The sequence below is a fragment of the Zeugodacus cucurbitae genome, chromosome 2, assembly GCF_028554725.1.
Source record: "Zeugodacus cucurbitae isolate PBARC_wt_2022May chromosome 2, idZeuCucr1.2, whole genome shotgun sequence".
Taxonomy (NCBI): Eukaryota; Metazoa; Arthropoda; class Insecta; order Diptera; family Tephritidae; genus Zeugodacus; species Zeugodacus cucurbitae.
In genome coordinates, this window is record NC_071667.1 from 86,138,950 (window position 1) to 86,158,982 (window position 20,033).

A 20,033-nucleotide genomic window follows, 5' to 3' on the forward strand; every position below is an offset into this window, starting at 1 on the left:
TTGTCGCCAGCAGCATTTATCATGTACATTCGGGAATATTCTAGAAGACCTGATAAATTTCTGTTATTTAATTGAAATTATTAAAACTAATGTAACTCATCAAAATGTAATATCCAATTATGCTCTCGATTTCTCCAGTTATTTTGGGACTTTTACGTAATGAATAACATTAAACTACTACCTGGTACTGTACACATCATGTAAAGAATCTAATCATGCGCATTTTTTCACAAGGAGAAAGTTTGGATGTATATACCATCCTCTTTTATCAACGGTTCTGAACATGGTTTATTAAACAAAATATTTCAAGTAATATATAATACATAAAAATAAATATTAAAAAATAATACTCGTCATTGCATATGCATTTTGTCACCAAGTTTTTTTTCTTAAACTGGAGGCGTGCTCTATAAATACATGGACCGGCGTGCCAACCGTTGTGTCTTCAACTTCTTCATGGCGGCCTCAGTTACTTTTTGACCTTCAATGACTGCTGGCAAGGATGACCTACGGGCCCTGAAAGGCATGTCGATACTAAAATAGTCACTGTCATCCGATTCCATGTCGCTTTCCTCGAAATCACTATAGCTATCACCGCTCCGGTCCTCGGCCGCGATTGCCGCGGCGAGATCGGCCAACTGTTGCAGAGCCCCACCCGGTCGTGGAAAATCCATGGCGTTCATATGCGTGGGCATTATGGTGGTGCACACTTTAATTTCGCTTTCGTTGCTTTTTATAAATTCAATTTCCGTAATTTCAGACATAATTTTTTGTGTTAGTGAAAACCTCACTTCTTATTGTAGCAAAGTGCGACGAAAATGAGTTCAACAAAGATATTTCGATCCTTTGATGCTTGCCAAACAATTTTTTATCATAATCCCGGCGATGAGTCTTGAAAATTTCGTGGCTGCTGAAGCAGTGCAAGCGTATAAGGTATACTACCCCTTGTACTTATTTCGAAGCAGTCAGTGTTGGAGAAACTTAAAAAGACATTTCTTCGAAAGCCACATATAAAGACTTGAGCAACTGAATATTTAAGATTTGATCTGAAACTGAGAACCAATGAGAATAAATAAGGTTTCCATGACTTTTAGCAAAATACAAATAGTTCTGTAGACCTCTTTTCTAAACTAAGTTAAAGCGTCACCCTTTCCAGATTACTTTTTTAAACCGAATTTTCACCAGCCGTTATTTTATAATGTAATCGCTTAAACTGCAAAAATTGTATTCTTTCATGAACTTTCATGGTATCCATCCACACCCCGAATCATTGAGCATCCATGAACTACGGAATAATACATACGTACAAGTGTTTTTGAATATGGGGGCGGCAACAATAACTTGAATTCTTATTTTATGGGTATCCAAGTAATGAAACATGCTAACATACATATCTCTATCGACCAAGTTAAAGTAATTTTGGTGAACCAGAAAAGTTTCTCTTCATTTCGAACGAAATTTATGTGTACTCACAGTAAATAATTATTTGGTGAGTTGCCCAAGAGATGCGCGCTCACTTTGCGATTACGTACTTAGTACACTTATGTACTCGCTTGGCAAGACAGATGATTTTGACAGCAGTAATCGGTGGTGGCTAGTTTACTTTTGCTTTGGTTGTGAAGACGGGCGATTAAAACAGTGAAAAAGTGCCAGAAATAAATAAAATATAAATTAAAGTCATGTCAAATTATAAAGATATAACTTCGTTCTATGTACTTACGTGCATACAGTTGTTGGGAAAGTAGTGGAAATGCTTTCGAATTGTTCCACAAGTGTCTAACTGTAGGCAGTGGGGTGCAAGTGCGATAAGTAGCGGCGCAACAACAAAAATCATTTGTTTTATTACACTTTGATTGCGATAAGGAATTGTGTTCCAAGCGTCGATTACTTCAATCTTCTAATGTCATATGTGGATCTTGTTTGGAAACTACTAACGTGAATTGTTTTAATTGGGTTTTGTGGAAAAATTGTTGAAATTGTTTTATGCAGTTGATTGGAACCTGGTTTACTCAAATTGATTTGTTTATACTGTTTTGCTTTTCTTATTTCGTTATCGGCAGCATTGCCAGCTGAGAAAATTTGACTTATTCGAAAGCATTGCAAGAGCATCGCAAAGAGAGCGGCGGCGCATAAGAGAATTACAGTGAAACTGATTAAAGTAAAAAGTTTGCGTTGCTTTCGATAAAGCTGAAGAAACTTGTTGATTGTGTGTTGTGAGAAATTGTTTGTGAATATGCCGAGGGAAGATATGATAATTTAAATACCGTATTAAATTTACGCATTGCTGTAATGAGAGTGCGACAATTAAGATCAGATTTGGAGATGTGTTTAATGAGAACTATTATTTATGAAATATTAAATAATCCTATATCTATTCTAATATGTTTCTAAGTAAGGGTTAAGTTTAAACTGACGATAAAAGATTTTCTCATGTTCATTATTTTTGAATAATTTAAATGGAATATGCTTTTTGACTAGTCCTTTAATTGAGTGCATTAACATTTTTGATACAATTAGCTAATTGACTAAATTAAAGATCTATCTGAAACGCCATTCGGTACTTCCTTGTTATAATTTTTTCATAGTGTAATTATTGTAAAACTATCAGAAATAATTAATACTTACTTTAGTTTTTATAATAACAAATTAGGTTTCGGTTTCGGTTCGGTTTGAGATGTACTCCATTTGAATACTTAAAAACTCTTTCTTATTTCACTTTCGTAAATACATACATATAATCAAAGGCACTGTCTCAACGCAAGGAGTGTATCAGTGGCATTGTCGCGCTCTCTCGCTTGAGCTTTTGCTGAAGACAGCTTTCGCCGCCGCTCCGCCTGGAAGCATGCTTTTACTTTCCGCCAGTCGGTCAGTTGAACTTGGCTACTCGTGCATTGTGGAGGGTCAGGTGCGCGCAACTGAGCCAACAACAGACGGAAAGCGAAACGTGACGATTGTATGTGTTGTGCCACAAAGAAAGTAAAAGCTGAAAATACGAAAGTCACAAAGTCGCCGAGTTGAGAAGGAGCGCAATTTGCACATACTAAGGAGTAATCATTCTTGCAGGCGAAGACTATATACTCCATCTATGTTTTCGGTGCATACTGCGAAGCTCACATGAATGGGCACGCACTTGCCATTAGTCGCTACGGTCGTCAATCACAGGCGGATGAAGGCCAACAACAGCAACAACAACGGCGGCGGGTGTTTAGAGGAAAACGATTGATATAAAATTTAACGATTTGGGAACGTGAAGTCGCAGTTTGAATTTGAAATCGAATAAAGCGTTAATAGCTACATTTGTTGGCATTCTTAAAGCAGTCGCCGTTTATCGGAGCAAATTATTGCCGGGTTCAATCTCCGCTAATTGAATTACGCCAAGCATTTCGTCCGCCAAAGTGGCTGAGAACTAGCGTCGCTTTCTATGGCTTCTTTGGCGGATTTGTGTGCGTGCGTGTGGTAGATTACATGCCGTGGCCAGCGATATAGCGTTGTAGAATCGCTACACAGACATCGAACGCCCGCAAGACAGGTTGCGCTGGACTCTCATTGAGTTGTATTTAGTTGGAATATTAGTTTTGGGTTGGGCAGAGCAAATACTATGGAATACATTTTCGATTGCTTCTTCGAGAATACTTTTGATAAAATCACACGCAATGGCCTGCAGGACCGCTCCTCACGTCGCGACGTGCTGGACCACTTGAACGCTGTCATCGGCGGCTGCAGTGATGGTAAGCTCAGCACACCGAATAGCCTTTACAGTTGTGATTACAGTTATTTGTCACAATCGCAGGACAAAATATGCACACGGAGGAGGTGGCGCGGTTCGCTGTGTTGGCCGCAGTGCGTTATCATCGCGAGAAGAAAAGCGGAAATGGACAAGTGGGTAGTGGGGGAGAGTGATGATGGGGATTGTTGCACATAATACTTCTTCTCAATTCATTTGCAGGTCTGCCTAATGGGCAAATTTCACAATATTCTGTACATTGCGCTGCGGACTTGCTGGGACTGGGGCGTACGAGATTCTGCTGTGGTGGTTCTGTTGTTGGGTAAGTGTACAAGTAAGAAGATACAATTTACGTAAGAGACCAACCATAATTACGCCTACCCCAACTCGCTGCCACGAACAACAACAACACTTCGCGTAATCGTTCGTCGAGGCATAAGTGTCTTAAACACTTTTGAAATTCTTTTGCCGTTTTGTCTGTCGTCTTTGTATGTTATATCTAATTAAAATCGCATGTCAAAGTCATGCGAGCGCAGTTGTACATATGTTTCTACTCGTAGATGGCATGTTTTTCAGTGTCAACATTAAAGACAAACATGGCAGCAGAAACAAAATGTTGTGGAAGATTGTCACTGGCACAGCTTTTGCGGTAAGCACACTCCTCAAGTGCACACAACGACAAAGCATTCATTTAGCCAAAAAGTGAGCTTGTTCTAAGGCATTTGGGGGGGATTAATGTTTATGTTTGCGCAGAAATTACAAAATCCGTGTTGGCAGAGCTTTTAGCAAAATTAAAAAGACAACTGCTTTGAGACGAGCGAGATGAGCTTCAACTGACAGACGCATTCGCCACGCGACATATCAAGCTGTGCCACAGAAGCCACTTTTCGACCGACTTTCACTTTTCGGAGTCGCAGACATTTTCACGTGCTAAGTGTCTAATGACTCTTAGGTCGACAAGCAAAGTTTTATGCTTTTGTAGGTGACAAGCAGATTAATTAAAGTTAATAATGGAACAAACATATGCGTGGCTTAAGCCTAATTTGGTTTTGTTGTACTTCGCCTAGTATAAAATGTTTTAATGTCAAAGGTTGACAATGTCTCTATCTCCAATACTACCGAGACACATCAGCCTAACTTGTTCTAAACATCACATTTGCGTTTTGTCGATCGATTTTCTGTGGAAGGTAAATCCCAGGCTTTAGTTTCATTAGTTCTTCAGCCTTTGCAATAGATTATTTAAGGAAAAGGGGAGGTGTCGAAATCAAAGTTGGTACCTTTGATATGAGGCTTCTAACTTTGGTTTACTTCACAGCCTGTAGCATCTGTGTGATCATAAATGTTTCCTTATCTATTTCTGTTTGAGATAAATTAATTTCTCTGCATATGCAGGAAGACCTCACTTCGCCTTCCTCCAAAGAGCTTTGGCAACTTGCATCTGCCAGGATCTCTACGATTGCCACTCGCTGTCGGAGTGAATTTAATCTCTCTGAAGGAGTCCACATTACCGAACAGTGTATTCTTGATAGCAGCCACCTCCGCTTCAAAGCCACTGTGGTGGTCTGGCAGTCTAAACCTGGTGTTGATTGACAGAAGACACATCCATGAATAAGCTCACTGCACCTCTTCTCCGTCGGCTTCTCCCTTCCCACATAGCCCTTATAGGTATGTGCTTAGAGAAGTAACCGCTGGAATGGTTCAAGTAATCAGAGATGCAGTCCCCTTCATGCACTCAGTGCCTCTGAGTCACAATTCCCAATTTTAAGTACTAGTAGTCTAAACTAAAGCGTCGCCGCAAAGATTTCTATAACTCTTTAAATTAACACTGCAGCGTATTGATCCCTCAAACATTCCTTTATAAAAATTGAAAGCTATAAAAAAAGATTTCCTTCTCAGTCCTCACTTGAAAGTCCAAGCGGATAGGCATAAAAAGTGGACGCGATGGCAAAGAGCAAGTGCGAGACGGCAAGTTCTAATTGCCATAATCTGGGTTAGAGTATAATCGGTTGGTTTGAAGGGAAAAGAGCACGAGACGCGGAACATGGAGGCATTGATGTGGCATGCGGAAGTTGGCGCATGCAAAAGAGCCATCACGGTGGGTCAATAAAGCACCAGTGTTGGCTTGCGTCGCGTTGGGTGCACGAGTACTCGTATGCATGCGGACATATGTTCGACAATGCCCGATTGGGTGTGTGTGCGTGCAACAAGTGCATGCTGCAGTATTAGCTTATTTAATGCAATCATTTCCGACAGCGCGGCGTTTCTGTGTTTCAGTGCCCCAGTGCACCAGCCAGGAAGTTGCTTTGCAGGTCAAATGCGCATTTTCCATATCGGTGTAGCGCCCTCCACACACACACACATACACACCCCACATGCGCTCACCAAAATAGGCGCCGAAGTGTGTACTTTTACACCGAAATGCATATTTGCCAGGTCCTCATGGCAGTCGGCTTATGCTGATGTGTGTGTGTGCCGTTTTTACCGGCCTTTCCATGCGAGCGCATTGGTATTCATGCCATTTGGCATTTGCAAACGTTGCAGCGCTCGTGCCAAGCGTGAGGGGTGGGGTGGCGGAGGGCTGCAGCTGCGGTGGCATGTGTGTGTTGTTTACGGTTATTGCATTGCCAATTGTGCAAATTAAATTGCCAAACTGGCACACGTTTGCATAACTCCAGCCAGCCTGCCAGCGCCGGGCGAGTGCCAGGAAATTTCGTTCCGGCAACAATTTAATTTATGCCGACTAGGCGCACGAGTAACAAGCGAATTAAAACGAGCCATATGCTGCTACGTGCCGCATGTGTAATGCAAATGTGCTGGGCATTTAAGAATTTCGGATTTTAGGGCATTTAGTGATTTCATTAAAACCGCTGCTAATGGTGATGCAACACCTGGCAACACCTGGCAACGCCTACAAATGGGACGTTGATATGCTATCGATTCATGAACAAATCATGATGAAATTTCGATGGTATTAGCAATGAGTTCAACTAATTGAAAATGAAGATTAGATGCTGTACAAACATATATTAAAAGATTTTTCCAATAACCGAATTTAATATAATGTGCCAGTTGAACTCTTGAGACGTTGTAGACGGCATATGAAAGAAGCTCTCTTTGAACAATTTCATTTGTTGTTCGTAAATATTTTTGCTTTAAGTGGTTACTAAGACTGTACTTCCCTACCCCTTTCTATTAGGAAACATTTTCCAAAAGCTTTCCTCTTTCTGTTGTTTTTGCTGTTGCTTTCTATTTCTAATTAAAAAATTGTGTATTTTCTTTTTCTTTTTCAGAGGAGATCTATTCATGCGAGAAGACATTTGAACGGATATTTTTGGGCGCCCTATTCGGTCCAAATGCACCGCACTTCATAGCCGGTTGGCGTAGTGACTTTCGGGATCAGGTTAAGCGGATTACTTACAATCTTTCGCCAGTCACACGAACTGCTTTTAATGCTTTGAATTCCTTTCTTATTCATATTTTGAGTTCCCTTTCTTTCAAATTCTACTTTCGAATTCTGCACTAATCTTACAATTTGTGTTTTCTCAACTTCCATATCGCTATTTCGTTCATTTCACTTGCATTCGTATGATTATGTAAAAATCGCTCCGCCATTTTGAACCATTTTGAAAATAACATTTAGTTTTTTTTTGTTTTGCTAAATTTTGTATGCACCTCGCGGCTAATCAGGATGAGAACACGCGAGCCATGGTCTACTTTCTGCATCATGCCACATCACTTAGCATGCAACTGCCGGTTTGGATTGCGCGCTTCGAGCAGGAGCGTATGGTAAGGTAAGTGAGTGCCACAGAGTTCAAATAACTATATGCGTACATATGAACAAAAGGCTTTATATTTATGTAAATAAGCCGACCACAAATGGAACCAACGCTTTTGCCTCGCCTTTAAAGGGGAGCACCTGCTCTCGTTTTGAGCCAAATAAATGACGTGGCATTTCGAACCACCGTTACATGTTGTGGCAATCACAAAAGCTTCACATTTTTTATCAACGAAAAACTCGAAATTCTCTTTGTCTTCATCGTTTGCGGCTACAAAGATTGACAAAATCCGCAGCTGGCGGCTTTTCTTCTGTTTCAAACGTCGCAAAGACTTTTATGCTTTAAACGGATTTATATAACTCAAAGGGAATTAATTAAATTACACGTTTGTCTTAAACGTCTCACTGAGAGCGCATTATTCAACAAAAAATATCCATTATTATTTTGAAAATTGTATTTTAGGCATTTAATTGCATTAATTAATCATCTGATGGGCGAGTCATGATTACTCGAGCGACAATTCATTATATTTTGAAATGCCTTTGGAGGAGAGTAAATCATAAAACTCTAAATAATTTGAATGTGCGTGTGATTGTAATTCTATTTACATACATTTTAACTGTGTTTAATTTCAATATTCACTCTCTTCTCAGTAAATCTTTAAGTATTTGTGTGGAAAATGCGAAATGCAGACAATGGCAGCTGGTAAAAAAAGGTTTGCTGAAATTATTTCTTCAAATGTTTTATTGTCTGCTGAATACAAAAGGATTGCCGGGTAGCTGGTTCCAACATCTTTTATTACTATGCAAACGACAAACGCTTGTGCAGCGGGGAAATGCCCAGGCGTAGACACGGACACGCACTTTCCCTTCACTCTCAACTCTCGAGCCCTTTGTGTTGAAATAATGTTTTTGCATTTTTGTCGCCGATTACCTTTCCCGTTTGTACGCAATTCTTTTTTTGGGTACTAGTAGTGTGATTAACAAGAAAAAGCGCTTAACTCATTTTTGGAAAATTTTGATAAATTGAATTTTGTAAGAGTTTAATATTTCTCTAACATTTTTGAATTCGAAATCTTATGATTTTGCAAAAATGAAGTTAATAGTTTTTTGTTGTCAAAAAGCAATAGAATTAGTAGAAAGCTTTAGCTTTTACATGTTAAAAAATTTCCCCAATTCTCATTTTTTGCATAGATGAGGGTCGCTACTTGGTAATGCTTCTCTTCTAGTAAACAGTGATTTGACATATTGCCTTCTTAAAACAGTTATGCGACATTAATAAGGTTTTATTTTGCAACATAAATGCCGTTACTAATATTATGTTTGTTGAGGACGCTCCGAACTGCTTTATTTTTGTGGAAATCCAATACCAATGAAACCTTTAAACGAATATTTCTGGAACAAAATTGTGAAGGATTTTTATTTTGTGAAATCAGTGGATTTTATTTGATCCTACAATCTCATCGAACCGTTTTTGAATCATGTAGAGTCTCTTCCACTCTTGTTGGTCTAAACTAGTTCATAACTGAGATTATATTCTCGTAGTGAAATCATTTAATTTCACTAAAGCTCTTCTCTTTTTTGGGTTCATAAAAGTCTTTCATCTCCCATCAACTTCCGCACCATTTATCCCCTCTTCAACTTTGCGAGCGCCTTCTTCAACGAAAATCTACGAAAATCTTTGTATTGCATAATTTTCTAAATTGGAATTTAATTTTTGCCACCTTTCTAACGCTGTCTGTTGTGCTTTGTCAATTTTTCAGATTTATTGATATTCCGATCGAGTCGTGCGGCCGTTCATCACCGCTACGTGTTGCCTTACAGGCGAGTGCGCCTGACCTGCTGCTCATATTATTAAGGTAAGCAAGTGTAACGAAACGCGCCTCGAGCTGAATAACAGTTCAGAGTGGCGGCGAGGAAATTCGGCAGATGAAATTTTTATATATTTTTCCTAATTCTAATTCTAATTTGAAGTACTTCGTGGTGCGCGTAAATGCCTCAAGGAAAATTCGTAGTAATCGTAGTGTTGCTGGAGAGCAATATTTGGCTATTTATTATTAATTATTTTTTTTTTTATTTTGGTGGAAAAGATATCTATTTTCTTCTATATTAGAAATGCCAAAGTATTTTTCACGTATTTTGGTGCAAACTGATAAATGCAGCGCATTCTTTGAAGTGCACTGAAATCCTCTTGCCAACTAATGCTGCGGAGTCCAGTACGAAATGTCGGAAACTCAGTTCTTAACAACTAACAGTATATAAATGCTGTGTGTGTGTGTTGGCATCGTTATCAAAATAATTCACTTCGTTGCGCAATTTCAGTGCCACAACGTGTTGCAGCAAAGGAGCGCAGGAAAAGCGAAAATTCCTGGCTAAGTAAAAACGAAAATGAAAATTTAAGCGAACGCATTCAAGCGAAAGCGCCAGTTCCTTCTGTTGTACAAGCGCGGAATTCCAAAACAACATTTTGCACGAATTTGGCGCCGAAATGTGTGCCTGCGAGCAGTGAACGTTGAGGAATTGATAAAATTTCAATTATTTTTTGAACGCATACACACATATAGTATAGTATTATTCATTAGAGCTAATTGTTATTCTAGTGTGGTAATATTCAAGTGATTTATAATTAATGCTCTCAAAGCTTTTAATTAATTATTAATTTTAATTAAACTCCGATAAAGTTTCGAAGAGGTCTCTGAATAATTCTGATCACTGCCACGCCCACAAAATGGTGAAAACCGAAAACACATAAAGTGTCATAACTAAGCCAAAAATAAAGTTATAAAAGTAAAATTTGGAACAAACTTATACAGTCACTTACAGACACTTGTGGAAAATGTATGAAATCGGTTCACAACCACGACAACTTCCCATGTAACTCAATTTTGAACTCCATCTTATCCCTTCACTTTATAAGATATATGTACATTAGGAACCAATGAAGATAGCGAAATAAAACTTTACACAAATACTGTATATGATCTGTGGCATCACTTGTGAAAAAAATTTAGAAATCGGACTATAACTTTTCAAAGCCCCGAATATCGAATATAAAGAATTTTGTGACCCATGGTAATTTTTCACCGAAAATTTCGGTAAATCTCTCAGGTATCTTAATTTAATTCAGAGGAAATATTTTTATTCTAATGGTGTCTCTCTGTACCAGAAATGGTTAAAATCGGGTCATAACTTCCCCTAGCTCTCATATACCTAATTATAGGATTTTCAAATTGGGTCAAAATAAATTGCGAGAGTATAAAATGTTCGGTTGCACCCGAACTTAGCCTTTCCTTACTTGTTATACTTAAAGTGGGCTTCTCAAACAACTTTAATGATTTTTAGAAAACTCTTTCTAATAAACATTTTGAGTCGTTGTATTCCATTGAAGTGGTCTCTAAGTATATTTTCTTTAACCAAAGCAATTCATTGTTTCCTATGAAATAAATAACCTTATATAATAATATAATGAAACTGCAAAATACGCGTTCTAAACGAGGCCATAAGAAATCAGTTTTGAAGTTCGGTGAAGCGAAAGCAATGCAATCGCTTTGCCAAAATGTTTCCACTTCTCCACCACAGCACCACAGCTCTCTTTGGAGCAAATTTTCGTTCTATAAAATATTTATTGGCAGCATGCAAATTAAAACAATTTGTAGTATTGATTCGCAAGCGTCGTTTTCCGTTATTTACGAGCAAGAATGAGAAATATATTCTCAGGCACACACACACACATACAAAGGCGTGTGCCATAAATTTGCTGAGTAACCAAGCGGTGCCACGCCCCATTGTTTTGCATCCATTTAGGAGCTAGGAAAGGCCGCTCGCGCTGACTACCGAATAATGTACGTATATATGTATGTATGTGTGTCTGTTTGTTCGACAGCCAGCCAAGCTGTCTAGCTGGCGATGTGGCGCGGTTTGACGAACAACACGCCAGCGCGCCAAAAAGTATGCAACGTTTGTTGAATTCCGGCAGACTTGCCAAAAGTGCGGGTGCCAAGGCAAATTTTAAGTGTGCCAACTTTTTATTGGAACCTCAAAGAGACAGCGAGCACTACCATGTAGAATGAGTGAAAGCCAGCAAGCAGTTAGCTCGGCTATGCGCTTTGTGCAGCGCATTTTATTGGCACACAACTGATAAGTGCCACAAGTTAATTTCGACAGCGAATAGTCTGACAGCAGGCAAAGAGGACACGAGAAAAACTATCTCACATAAAGCCAAATTGCATTGAGTAACCATGGATTATTGCTGGCAGTTGGCCGTTGGCAGTGTTGGACTCGCACACACATAAGGGTGTAAGTATGTCTCAGTGAATGCATATGAGTATGTGTGCCATGCATTACGTAACGCCGTCATGCACCACAAAACACTCACTTAATTGTGCGGCATTAACGGTTCGGCGGCATTTCGATTGCTTGCGCCTCATGGCGATTGCCGAGTGTGCAGAATTTTATTGAAATCAAATGCGAGAAAAGAATAAAATGTCACGTTTTGTGCTGAGAGCAATAAAATCTCTCATTCATTGCGTTATTAAAATTTTCAACTTTCAAATGGTACGGTCTCCTGCTGTCAGCAAAAACCTTGAGCACCGTTACAGATACAGAGGATGTTCTGATATTCGTCAATCGGTAGGGTTAATCAGGTTGAATTAGGTCAAAATAATAAATTTGAAGAGGCCTAAAATAAGTGGAAAAACTGTTAAGAGTAGTCTGATTTTGATTTCTCTTGATTTAAAGATGGCCGATGCGAGACAAAACACACGAGAAAACCTGATATTCCATTACGCAAGAATCTTTATAGAATTTATGTAACTGGAGAACTTTCAATCTTCAAGCAACTCTAAGCTAAAAGAAATGTCTGTAATGAAAATATTCAATTCAAATTCCATTTATAAATATTCCCCAGTGCCATTTGCATATATAAACTCATTTGCATTTTGCGTCGTTTTATATTTTTCATGGCAAACATTTCCTTGCTTTTCAGTTCTGTCTATATGAACTAATGTGTGTCTATAAGTATAAAATATATAACTGTAAATGCTGTCACGGCTTGCCCCTTATAAGCAGTGAGTGAGTGGTTGTAACGGTAAATACCCGACGGCAAATGTGCTCAATGATATTTTGCGCTTATTTACACATTAGATTGTTGCATTTGCGTAAACAGACAACCGAGTCTTCCAGCGAATTTGTAATCATTTGTATGTGAGTTTCCAGGTTGTTTGTAATGCAGCACATAAAAATGGATATGCAAACGTAGCAATCCTTGCACCTGTGAGCAGTGCCAGCGCCATCTGGCACTTCCTGACTATTCGCATTACATTGCCAGCTCTTTTAACCCGCTGACGGCTGAGCTTTATCTGTTGTCTACTTTATACAGCTCTTCATTGTAGCAGCTTGTCTATCCTGCGGCTTACATATCCCTCATTACTTGCCTATATATTTGCATTTGATTGTCCGCAGGCTTAAATAAGACAATGCTTGATTTGTAACTCGTTCACGACGACAAAACATTTGACCTTAGTTTGGAACAGCAAATACCGTTCGACAACTTTCTGTTGTTGCGCAAAGGCACCATACGTAAATCAATAGGTGGCAGTATTCGTATGTGATTACCGACATAAATCGAACTACTACAGCTTTGGGTTTTCATTAGATTTCAAAGCGAAGCCAAGACATTCCGACTTTCATATTTCGGATATCCGTACGAAGTTGATGTTTGAATCCCTAATGTATGCTTCACTAATTCCTTGTGTGCATTACTGCAAATTTCCTCGAAGCTCAAACAATAAATATTAAAGTAATTATGTACTTAATGATTACTTCTTAAATTTCCAGGTACGGCGCCCATCCAAACCCACCAGATGGCGGTGCCTCCGTCGTACATGCACTATTGGAGAAACTCACCGAGAACGGGCGCCATTACGTGCTACAAAATGTGTCGTGTTTGCAGATTCTACTGCGCACCATACCAATGATCGAGATGCCATACAAGGTGAGTACACGCCAGGTGCAGTCATCACGCTCAGGCTTATACACACACATACACAATGCACTCCCAAAGGTACGTGCGTGGAAGCGCGTGAAATTACACCAACAACAATAACACCAAACACAAACTGCACTTGCTGACAGGAGAACATTAAAGCGCGTTGTAAATTCCAAAGCGACTAGGCGCTTAAGTAGCGGCTGCCATTTAGTGGCACAATGCGCGGAAATATGCGCCATCCAGTGGCCTCTAGCCGGAGGCACGCGCGTTGTGCGTTAGTGCGTTCCAATGTTGCTGTTAGAAAGTAGAAAATATGTCGCTGCTGCTGCGGCTGTGGACGATTGCTATTGATGGCCATGGCTAAATTGCGAGCTGCGGTTGCTGGCTGACGCCATTGGTGGCTGCTTACATTGGTGGAGGCGCACAGCCTGTTCGGGAGTCTGCTTGGCACTTGGCGCGCGATAATAGCGTGGCAGCGAATGGGACTCTGTGGTGTTGCGGTCTTTCGCGGTTTTCACTCGGAACACTAGCGCCGAATGCGCGCTCTAGTATGAGTATACACCAGGACTATAGCATTAAAGAGAGGCTGTAGAAATACTCGTCTTGGGCTTGTTGGGTGCGCTTCCAGGAGCGCATGATACATATTTATTATACACACGCGGAAGTAGTTTTTGTAATTAAATTATTATGCCTCACTGCTTCTCGTTTCACTAACAATTTACTTGAACAAACTTTCATTCTACACCCCCTCTCTCTTTCGTTTACTGTGTGCTTTATTAGCATTCGATAAAGTTTTTGCATCAACTCTCATTTAAATATGTTTACATTCTGTATTTCTTCTCTTCTCCCACCCGCCTTATTTAGCCAATTATCTACAGCGCACGCCGTGAACTGTTTTTCGAAAAATACGGGCGCCTTCTAATTGATCGCATCATCACCAAAGAGCAGGTGTACGGCGTCGTCTCCTTGCGGCATTTATGCCGGTAAGTATTGTATTTGTATTTGGTTGCTACTTCCTCTGCCGTTATGCCGGTGCTGGGACGTTTAATTTCGTTGGGGTATTGATAAATTTGTGGTTTTGAAATTTAATCAATTTGGTTTGCTTCATTAAATTTTCAATATGATTTGTAGAGCGTTGCGCCTCTGCGGCTTCGCCTGAATTTCTTCAGCTCTTATTAGGCTAATTAAAATTGGTCTCGAGTAAAATTCGAAATCCATTATGATTTGCGAAGTTTTAGGTAAATGGTTTCGAAGGACTTTCTTTTTCTTTGTTTTCCTCAATTAAATTTTAAAATTTATAATGGAAAATGGTAAGGGATCTCAAATTAATTTGCTTTTTTCGACAAATTAAGTTATTCTAATTATACTGGGTGATTTTTATAAAATCTGGCATATATTTCCCACATCCTAATAAAATTTTCTTTCGAACTGGTTCTGTGAGTGAGGCAAATTAAAAACGAAAAGAAACGAATGAAACTTCATCAAAATAAAAGCACGACGGATGTGCGGATTATAATTGTTTTCTTCCATTACTTTCTCACTAGCAATATGACCATTCGCAAAGAGTTCGGATAATTGGTGCTTTGAAGTTTCCAATATGACGCATCCATTTCAGTTATTAAACTGTCTATTATAAACACTGTAAACTACATAAATCGTGACTTGACACGTTTTTAATGTTCACATTAGGGTAATTCTTATTTAGCTCTGATTATTTTTTGCAGGAAGTATGTATAAGAGCTATCGATATTAGTCAGAACTCGATTATTAAAATAATGCTTTTTAAGATGATTGATACTGAAGAAGTACGCAGAAGATCTCTAACGTATTTAGAACTAAGGAAAGAATCTTAGTTGCCTCATCAAATTATCCTAAATTTCTTTCCAAAAACCGAATATTCACTTTTATGCCATTTTTGTAAAATACTACCAAATTTCTGTTCAGTATTCTTAAATAATCTGAGAAAACACAAATGAATGTAACGAATGACGAATAACTTCTGATTCAAAGGTTTAGGTTATCTAGTACGTGAATAGACAATATAACATTAGAACAATTAGAGCATCCTTAATATTAATTGTCCTTCTTCTGTTGTGTAAAGCATTTCTGACGAATTTGCTTTCATGCCGCCCTCTAATCCTAATTAAGGCATAAACAAATGGATAATGTAATTTATCAAACATTTAGCGAAACGCCAGTTACACAACAACAACGATAATCGAATTGCTTCAGCACGAGCCAACAAAATAAATAGGCGGCGAACACTGAATTGCCCGCAGGAAAGCACTGGAGCCATCCAATCATAAAGACGAATAATTTTCTTTGTCGCTATTAATTAACTAACTCGCAAATTGTTGATTATCAATCGGCTTTGAACGGCTTTAGACAAAGCAAATAGTACACAAGCAGTTCGCAGAGAAAGCTTCGACTTCGTGGAAATTTAGTTTACTTGAATACACCGAAGTAACTTGGATAAGGAAGGTGGTTGAGAGTGGGGCAAATTAAGCTAAATGGTTGGCAAATGGTGGCGAAAAACGCAAGAAGTTGATAAGTCATCCCGATAATGGAGTTTATGAATATATACAAGCTTGTATATGAGCAAATGTGAGAAAATGCGTGGAAATGCGCTTGGCAAATGAGTGGAAGAAGATTATGTGAATAGAAGTTTATTGAAAAGTGCCGGAAGACACTGAGTACGCCTCTGCTGTAATCGTACCAACAAACACATACTCAAGATTTGTGTGCACTGAATACCCCCCTTGGAAAGTACGCTTGTGTGCGCTGTAATGCAAGTTAAGCTCTAATGATGACTTTGCATTTTGAATGGATGATTTCTCACGGTTTGGCATTGCCTGTTCATAAATTTTTATTTATCTTTCTTCACAAAATCGGCATGGTCTTAGCGGGAAATCTTAAGAGCTATGCAAAGTGTTGTCTCACGTGTAAGATTTTGGAACAATTTTGGTAAATATTTTGACACCCAAGATTTGCAATATTTTGTGAGCTTACAAAAGTCGGACCCATGAAAGTATGCAACCTTAATGTGTTACCATATGAACACGGATTATATAAATAACATTTGAAATGAAAATTATTTGAAAAAAAAGTGAAACGTCCTTCATAAATCGTAGTACATTTTCAACTATTATTCCTCTGCCAAGCGCTCATGATGTCCACGCCGCACTATGTCAATGGGTCCGATCATAAATTTCACTTGACAGATTCAGGTTAGCATACGTATGAATGTGGATGAAACCAGAAACAAAAATGCGAATCAACGTGTGAAAAGGGGCGAGTAAGTGAAGCGAGTGAATGAGCTCGTTCGAAGTGAAAGCAATTTGACTGGCAATTCGAATGGCAATTCTGTGCCAATTGGATCGCATAAAATGACAAATTGCCTCAGAGAAAGGTTATGCACTACATATAGATAACTGTAATATGATATATATGTATGTGTGTGTGTGTATGTGTTATAAAAAGAAATTTAAAATGGTCATGTTAAATTGCAGAAGGTTGTCATGAAATTTTTATTGAAAAGATGATAAACAATCTTCAGTTGACAAACATCAAATATTCCAAAGAAATATGCTTTCAACAACTTGGCTCCACTCTTCTGTGATGGTGAACTATGCATAAATAAGTTGAGTTTTTTTTTATTTTTATTTACGAAAATATTCAAATAGAAAAGTGTGGAAAAGTCACGAAATACCACACCTTAATTAAATTGACTTTGTTTCAGTTTTACACAGTGGATGAAAATAACAACAAAAAGCGAGTAGTTGCTCACTCTTACACACTCTGCACTCGAGCAATTGCTGTGGGTGAAATTTCAAATGAAACCGCAAGTGTGAAATTGCCTAAAGAGCTGTTTTGCAATTATTTGAGGGCACTTTTTGTGGGAACCAAAGATATTTTTTTTTGTTTGCTGATTTTCTAGGTGTGAAAGTTAAGGAATTTTTTTTATGTTTTTTTTTTTTTTATTTTAAAGTTTATATGTTCAAACAACAGCACTTTTTTGAAAGTCTATCTAAGCTTGAATAAGCCTCTTTAATATTTAAGACAACATATATTTTCGATTAGCAGGAATTGTTAGGAGCTTTTATAAGAAATAAACTTGCTGCGCGTCCTTTGATCACTAATATGCATTAAGATTTTATAAAATTTTTTTTTTTCTTTTTTAATCTTCTTTCTTCATATATTTTATGGTGGCCTGCAGCGCTTCCATGCCGACCACATTTAAAGATTCTTGCGTTTTTCCATTTTTAGAATGTGAAACTTGTCACTTCAAAGTCTCGAAACTTTTGTGAGAAGCACGCACGTATAAGCTCCGACACACACACATTGACAGGCCGAAGTGATAAAAAGGGACAACTTTCAAGTTTCAAACTGAAATTGTTAAATGCGCTATTTTTAGTGCTTATTCTGGGTTTGCTTTGTTTGCTGGCGACAAAAGCGTAGAACACGTCCGCAACTGCTTCCCTTCCTGTCGGACATATTGTTTGCACTTGCCACATTTGAAATTTCGATAGGTTCATACACTTTGCTTGTCGTGAAAGGCCTACCAATATTTCCTTCTACACACACCACCGACCCCTAAGTTCCCGCTAAAGTGCTAAATGTCTCTATTTTCAACATGTTGCAGATGCCGCATACGTGACTTGCTGCGCCGCAACTGTCAGCTGCCCGACGGCATAGACACGCTGCGGCTGCCGCGACGCCTGCATCGCTACATCGACTTAATGGAGGAGCTCGAGGGCCCGCAGAATGAGGACGATGCCGAAAACAATGCGGCGCTGGAGAAATTACAAGCCACCGGCGGTGGCGTCAGCGGTGCGAGGAGGCGTGTACGTTTTGCCGAGTCGAAAGAGGAGGAGCAGTCTTCGGTGGATGTGGAAGTGGCGGTGGAGGTTGTAGAGAGTCTGCTGTTGGAGGAGAAGCAGCCGCTTGAACTGCCGACCACGACGGTGGGCGAATTGGCGACAGTGCTGGAGGAAGACACTGCGGAGTTGGCGGAGGAGCAATTAGAGTTGGAATGCCAAAATAATTGCGCTGTTGTGGTGGAGAAACCGGTAGCTGTCGAAATTCTCAGGCCCATGCAGTCGCTGTTGACTGCCGAAAATAGTAGCGGCAACAGCAGTGGCAGCGACAGCGACACAAGCAGCACCGAGAAAGCCGAGCAAAGCAATTGCATTTGCAATAACACAAACAACAGCTGCTGCAATACCCGAGACAAGGTCAGCGATTGCAACGAGCGCCAATTGAGCTAGCCAACGCTGTCATAACAATATTAAATGTGCGAGTTAGTAAGTACGAGTTACGAGTTTAAGTGAGTTATATGAACTGGCCGAGTGGCGCGAACATCAACAGATGCCAGAAGTCTTGTTGCAAACAAATAACAACAGCCGAAGACTCAACTGACATTTTTTACAAACTCAACTGCTGGGAATTACGTTTTCTTTCGGCTGGCTGTCCTTTGAATTTTTCCGTCTACTGGTACAGCAGAAGGGTTGCTTTTGTGTGGGGAGCACGAAGTTGGCGAATTCGTGATCAAAATTTTTTTAACACAAAAACTTTACTTTTGTGTAGAATTTATGTTTTTACAGTGGCAAGTTGGCGTAACTTACTTGGCCAACAAGTCAACGAGCAGTCGAGATTCCTGAGCGCTTTGTTGGATGCATTTGGATTGACAAAACTTGGAGATACTTCACTTCACTTCACATTCACATTTTCATTTCGCTCATGCTGCGGCACACTTTCAAGTGTTATTACATTACCGTTACTATTTCGAATGTACTTGTGTACATTATCGTATAATACAGAAAAATCGAAAAATAAGAAAACAGTTAGTGTCTTTTACTCACCGATAAGTTTCCTCGCTGACGTTGATGCGTCCTGGCACTCCCGTGGTCTCTGTGCGGCTTGTCAGGTTCACCGTGTTGCCAAAGAGACAGTAGCGCGGCACACGATTACCGATAACGCCGGTCACCACCTCGCCCGAATGGATGCCAATTGTCACTTGCTGCGGAAATGAGAATGTGAAAATCGTCAAATAAAAGTAGAACAGATTAAAAAGCAGGCCGCAGCCTGGATTTAATTAAATTTGAGTTAAACGCGTTTTCGTTTTGGTATAGATAATAATTTCATTCTTTGGTTATCTTTTCGCCTACATCGAATTAAAGACGTTTGTACTAGTGTTGTAATAAACGTGAATTTACTTGTAAGATATAGTATTGCTTAAGAGTACAAAATCATCCAATTGGAGATGTGAGCTATTATGTAAACAAAAAATATAAATTTTAAGCATAATTTGAAGATTATTTTTAAGAATATCGGGAGAATGAATAAATGTTGTACTGAATACGATGTTGTTTAAGTTATGAAATTAGTCCAGGTAAGTGTTGTCAGAATAGAGAATCAGAATATAACAATGTTTAGGAACAGTGCTGCCCCCTTAGCCAAACTTGATGTCAATCAGTGGACTAGCCTGCGAGATACATAGTATAAAGGTTGGCGTTTCGAATAGATCATTATGAAAGCGTTTATGCTTA

At 39.2% G+C, this 20,033-nt stretch overlaps 2 protein-coding genes across 6 annotated transcripts in view; one reads left to right on the forward strand and one right to left on the reverse strand.

Moving 5' to 3' along the window:
- Positions 1-20,033, reverse strand: part of LOC105217781 (guanylate cyclase soluble subunit beta-1) — a 92,308-nt gene that overhangs the window by 18,000 nt on the left and 54,275 nt on the right. For all 5 annotated transcript variants that reach the window (XM_054236106.1, XM_054236105.1, XM_054236104.1 and 2 more), the window contains exon 16: positions 19,347-19,504. In XM_054236106.1, coding sequence (XP_054092081.1) covers positions 19,347-19,504 — 158 coding nt within the window. The remainder of the gene's footprint in view (positions 1-19,346; positions 19,505-20,033) is intronic.
- LOC105217766 (uncharacterized) lies at positions 1,110-19,845 on the forward strand. The gene is made up of 9 exons (XM_054236107.1): positions 1,110-3,728; positions 3,791-3,879; positions 3,947-4,046; positions 7,015-7,124; positions 7,412-7,515; positions 9,263-9,358; positions 13,335-13,491; positions 14,350-14,468; positions 18,128-19,845. Exons 1-9 carry the CDS (start codon positions 3,599-3,601, stop codon positions 18,750-18,752), a joined length of 1,530 nt encoding a protein of 509 aa, XP_054092082.1. The 5' UTR covers positions 1,110-3,598; the 3' UTR covers positions 18,753-19,845.